The sequence below is a fragment of the Populus nigra genome, chromosome 1 (assembly GCF_951802175.1).
Source record: "Populus nigra chromosome 1, ddPopNigr1.1, whole genome shotgun sequence".
NCBI classification, from domain to species: domain Eukaryota; kingdom Viridiplantae; phylum Streptophyta; class Magnoliopsida; order Malpighiales; family Salicaceae; genus Populus; species Populus nigra.
The window spans coordinates 38,648,610-38,654,021 of NC_084852.1; the positions used below are offsets into that span (position 1 = coordinate 38,648,610).

The following is a 5,412-nucleotide window of genomic DNA, read 5'->3' on the forward strand; positions in this document are numbered from 1 at the left end:
GTGTTTTGTTCGTTTTTAATTCCATCGAACATTCGAGATGGCAAATTACGATGATTTTAACGCTAGCTTGCTCCATTTCTTTATCATCACATTTGAAGTCCCCTGAACATGAGCGCTGAAAGGCTGGTCCCGAGGAAACGAAGAAAATGATGGATTTCGCAGTTGGTGGGTTTCATCGATAAGGGACCCTTTTATTCTCAATAAAAAAGAATGGCTATCTGCTTGAAAAAAATAGGCTGGTAAAGACTTGCCACATTCTGTTTTGCAGTCCGCCCAAGAGCCACGATCCCTCAGTCTAATTATGCTGCGGTACTCGGCGACCAGCACTTCAACTAGGACAGGAAGGATACAAGCAGAAACTACATCAACGACATGCCTGAATCCAGGGACAACAGATGGCAACATGCGATAACTAGTTGCTTGGCACTGGAAGCAATAACATTCTTCAAGAAAGGACAAGAATTTTGTTCTTTAAAAAAAACTAAAACTAAAACCCTCGTCATTATTTTTTTTTATTTTCATGAATAGCTCTACCAGATGTCGAGAAGATAGAAACCAGAGCAATCCATATTTCAGGCAATATGCTCTGCCAGAGCAAGGGTCTTGCCATGCCTCTTCTTCCCCAGCTCCTGTGGAACTGGCCCAAAAGCCCTGCTTCCCTTTGGATGGCCTTCCTTATCAATAATCACTACTGCATTGTCATCAAACTTGACCTCAATCCCATCAGAACGGCCACGCTGTATTGCAGCATGCACAACAACACTTCGCACCACCTTGTCTTTCTTCATTTTTCCATTTGGAATAGCTTCCTTTACAGATGCAATTATGGTATCCACCAACCTTGCCTTCCTTTACAGATGCAATTATGGCATCCACCAACCTTGCCCCTTCCCCTTCAAAGGTTGTATGCACATCACCTTTTTTGCCCTGGGGTTATCCACAACCTTGAGAACAGTCCTCATCTGTATGAAAGTCCTTTGTTGCTGTAAAAGTGCAGCAGGACATTCAGGACATGATCAGAAAGAGGAATAACAGAGAAGACGTAACTAATCCTAGCAATAACTGATAGAGAAACAACCTTTCCCCCACTGTTTTAAGTTCTTTCCAAGAAAACAAGGCACAAATGTAAATCTCTCGGATTGAAGGCAGGAAAACATGGCTTTTTTCGTGAGAACATGTCTCTTCCCAGCCATTCACGTAGAAAATAGCAGAACTCCTTCACAATTTTAGAACCTAGCAAAAGCCGATTTACTTGACAGCCTCTTGCACATCTAAATGCAACTTTTCAAGTATATAGGAAATATACCTCACAATTTCTTAAACTTCCACAATACAAGAATGAGCATTTAATTAAATCAAAGTACACAGAGAAATGATTTAACCTGAGATAAGAAATTGCTCCATGTCATTTGATTGGATGTGCTCAGTAAACTAGTTACATTGTTGTCAAGGCCCCCGAGCAATCGATGGCCCACTATTTTATTTTCCGATGCATCATACAAAAGATCCAGTAAGTGGATAGATAAAATCGTCACTTAATCTTGCAAAACAAACTAAATTCTAGGTTTTGATGAAAAGAAATCAAGGGCTCCGCATCACCAGGAAGCTAAAAATAATTAAATAATTAAAAAGAGAAAAAAAATGCACAAGGAAGCTAAAAATATCCGTATTTAGCAGATTTTCTCATATATTCAATTTATTTTCATTGCTACTTAGCAAGTAATGACAATCTAAGGAGCAAGCCATCGCTACCCCATACCAAATGAACCAATAATTTTCCACCACTATTGTAACTCAAGAGAATAACCATGTGATAGTTACAGTGACATACAACCTTGGGATGTTATAGAACATAGCAGACTTTTATTGGCCAACTCCGGAGAGGAGATTAGGTGGCTTCCACACCAAATTTAAGCTGTGTTGCACAAGACATTGTAGCTTGAAATAAATTTTTTTATGTGCAGGGGACATGGTTCTTAAAATTTGCCAAGTGAATACTCTTTGAGCATCTCACATTATAAGGATCCCCCAAATCCAAGTGCTACATGTTCACGAGGTAATCTAGAACTCAATCATAATTCCTCTAACAGCAACATTCTTTGTAATAGAGTAAATTTAGGTCTTCCAAGTGCTTTTTTCTAATACTTTCAACCACCATGAAGAAGTTGAAAAATGAATTATGTTAATAACTGTGGTTTCATGATTCAACAACTACACTGTACATTGATAACACTATAGCAGCCACAATTCCCAAGCATCTAGTGTTACTTGATCCTCGCTATTGCACTTGCACCTTCACTAAGTAATGGAATTTTACAAAACTAAATGCTAGGGAACAAAATACGCCTAAATTTTTTTTACAGTAGTAAGAGCAAGAATACAAGATTTCATTTGAAAACTTCTCAAGGCCAACACATAAACAGAAGTTATTGACTTGGAGAAGTCAACACTCAGAAGTGTAGCTGCATGTCAATGAATTGGCGGTGAAACTCAAGCTGCTGCGAGTAAAATAGGTTGCAATGATAATAAAGAAGTGATGGAGCAATGCTGGCACCAGAAACAGCTATGACTGAGGCTCTCATGATGGGGGTAATTTATAATCATTTTGGTTTACAATCAAAATAGCTCATCCATACCATATCATAAGCATTGCATGTATTTTAGTTTACCTCAGAGAAATGTTAGCTTCAAAGGCTCTTCATTATCAAAATCTAAAACTCCGACGAAGCCAAATGTCTCCTAAGGATACCTAATTCAACAGGGAAAAAAACAGATTTACAGGCAGACAGGGTATAGTCTCATCAACAAGCTTAAGATGCACACGACCCAAGCTTGATGAAGAGCCTTTGAGCTGCAAATAACTGCTTTCCTTGAGCATAAATTTGAATATAAGATCCCCAAAATCAAATAACCCAATATCCAAGCCTTTGAGCTGCAAATAACTGCTTTCCTTGAGCATAAATTTGAATATAAGATCCCCAAAATCAAATAACCCAATATCCAACTCGGCTAAAGTAGTTAAAAGCCTTATAAAGCCAAGGAATCCTATTATTGTGTCGTAATCGTGAACATCCAAGCTCCATAACTAGGAGAGGATTAAAATGTATGGAGAAAATCAAGATTCTAAAAAAGTGAACAACACAAAAACTCGTAAATGAAAAGGAAAGAAAGGAAACCCAACAGCGTATCACTGTAACAGGGAATCACGTACCAACGAGAGGATTTAGAAACGAGACTGGCAGCCATTTCTCTACGCAATACGACAAATCTTGGGCTCGAACGAGAAGAGAGTTGGCGAAACTTACAAGTGATGACTACTTGGAATGTACACTGTGCTGTTGAGGTTTTCTCTATCTTTTATTTTATTTTTCAATATTATGAACTTGGGCTAAGTCCCTCTCTAGAAAGAGCTTGGGCTGGGTCATAGTCTGATTTATATACTGTATTTACGGCCCCAAGTTGGACAGATTGAATTTACCCATTTGATGTTTATTTTTAAAAAAATATTAAATTATTATTATTATTATTATATAGTTTTAATATGTTATTATCAAAAAAAAATTAAAAATAAAAAACTTATTTTAACTTTTTTATTATTACAGTGGCGAGTGATTTAGCTTTTGAAGTTATAAAAAATATATAAAATTATCTAGTTAAATATGTCTAGTTAAAAATATGTTAATATTATTAAAGAAACTAAATTATGTTATGAAATTATTATTTATGCAGACTTATACAGCGCATTCCTATTTTTTTTTATTTTTTTTATACTTTTTTATTTTTTTTCTAACTTTCTTTTTTTTTCTTTTTTATTGTTTATTTTTTTTCTAAAATTATCTTTATTGATTTTACTTTTTAAATATTCTGCATTGAATTGCTACGGTGTTTTTCCACATAATTTTTCTATTTTATTTTTTTATTTTTTAAAATTTTATTTGTTAATTTTATTTTTTTATATTGAGCTGATTGAGAATTTAATTTTGTAATTTTTTTCTTTAAAATATTGTTGATCACTACAGTGTTTCTCCACGTGGTTTTTTTATGATTTTCCCTGAAATTTTATTTTTTAATATTGAGCTGGTTAAAAATTACGGTTATAATATGTGAAGAAATCAATGTAACTTTCCTCCCAAATTACTGTTGATTGCTACAGTGTTTTTTTCTACATGGTTTTTTCTGTTTTGTTATGTTTTTCTCTCAAATTATCTTTGTCAATTTTATTTTCTAAATATTGAGCTAGTTAACAATTGCAATTACAGGTAAATGCAAGTTTTTCCTCGCAAAACACTGGATTGATATAGTTTTTCCTCACATGTTTTTCTTCCAGTTTCTTTTGTGTTTTTTTAATATTTTTTTTAAATTATCTTTATCGATTTTATTTTTTTAATATTAAATTGATTAGAATTTAACTTCACTGTGGATTACAATAGTAATCCACGGTACATTCCTCTTTTATCTTTTACTTTTTCTTTTTTTTTTTTGCACTTTTTTTATTTTTTTTCCAAAATTATCTTTGTTAATTTTACTTTTTAAATATTAAGCTGGTTAAAAATTTGCTTTATAATTTTTTTTCTTTAAAATACTGTGGATTGCTACGGTGTTTTCCCACATAGTTTTTCTATTTTATTTTTTTATTTTTTAAAATTTTATTTGTCAATTTTATTTTTTTTATATTGAGCTGATTGAGAATTCAGTTTTGTAATTTTTTTCTTTAAAATATTGTTGATCGCTACAGTGTTTCTCCGCGTGGTTTTTTTATGATTTTCTCTGAAATTATCTTTTTCAATTTTATTTTTTAATATTGAGCTGGTTAAAAATTACAATTACATTATGCGAGGAAAGCACATTAACTTTCCTCGCAAATTACTATGGATTGCTACAGTGTTTTTTTCCACATAGTTTTTTTCTGTTTTGTTATGTTTTTCCCTTAAATTATCTTTGTCAAATTTATTTTTTAAATATTGAGCTAGTTAAAAATTACAATTACAAGTAAATACAAGTTTTTCCTCACAAAACACTATGGATTGATACAGTTTTTCCTTACATGGTTTTCTTTCAGTTTCTTTTGTGTTTTTTTTAATATATTTTTTTAAAAAAATTATCTTTGTCGATTTTATTTCTTAATATTGAGTTGGTTAGAATTTAAATTTGTAATAAAGGTTAATTATATGGGGAAAACATTGTAGCTTTCCTCACAAAACATTATAAACTGCTACAGTATCTCTACATATGGTTTTTTTTCTTGTGATTTTTTTAAAATTATATCTGTCAATTTTATTTTTTTAATATTGAGCTGGTTGAGAATTACAATTACAAGTTATTACAAATAAGGCTAAATCATCTGGGGAAGTACGGTAGCTTTCATCACAAAACACTGTGAATTGGTATAGTGTTTCCAACATGATTATTTTT

General features: G+C 32.5%; 1 protein-coding gene across 1 annotated transcript; it reads right to left on the minus strand.

The window, feature by feature from the left end:
• Window positions 1-404: 404 nt before the first annotated feature.
• On the minus strand, window positions 405-3,364 carry LOC133698370 (large ribosomal subunit protein uL14mz-like). The gene is given in 3 exon segments (XM_062121271.1): window positions 405-983; window positions 1,383-1,474; window positions 3,212-3,364. Coding segments are annotated over 2 exon segments (438 nt in total). The 5' UTR covers window positions 1,410-1,474; window positions 3,212-3,364; the 3' UTR covers window positions 405-572.
• Window positions 3,365-5,412: the final 2,048 nt, after the last annotated feature.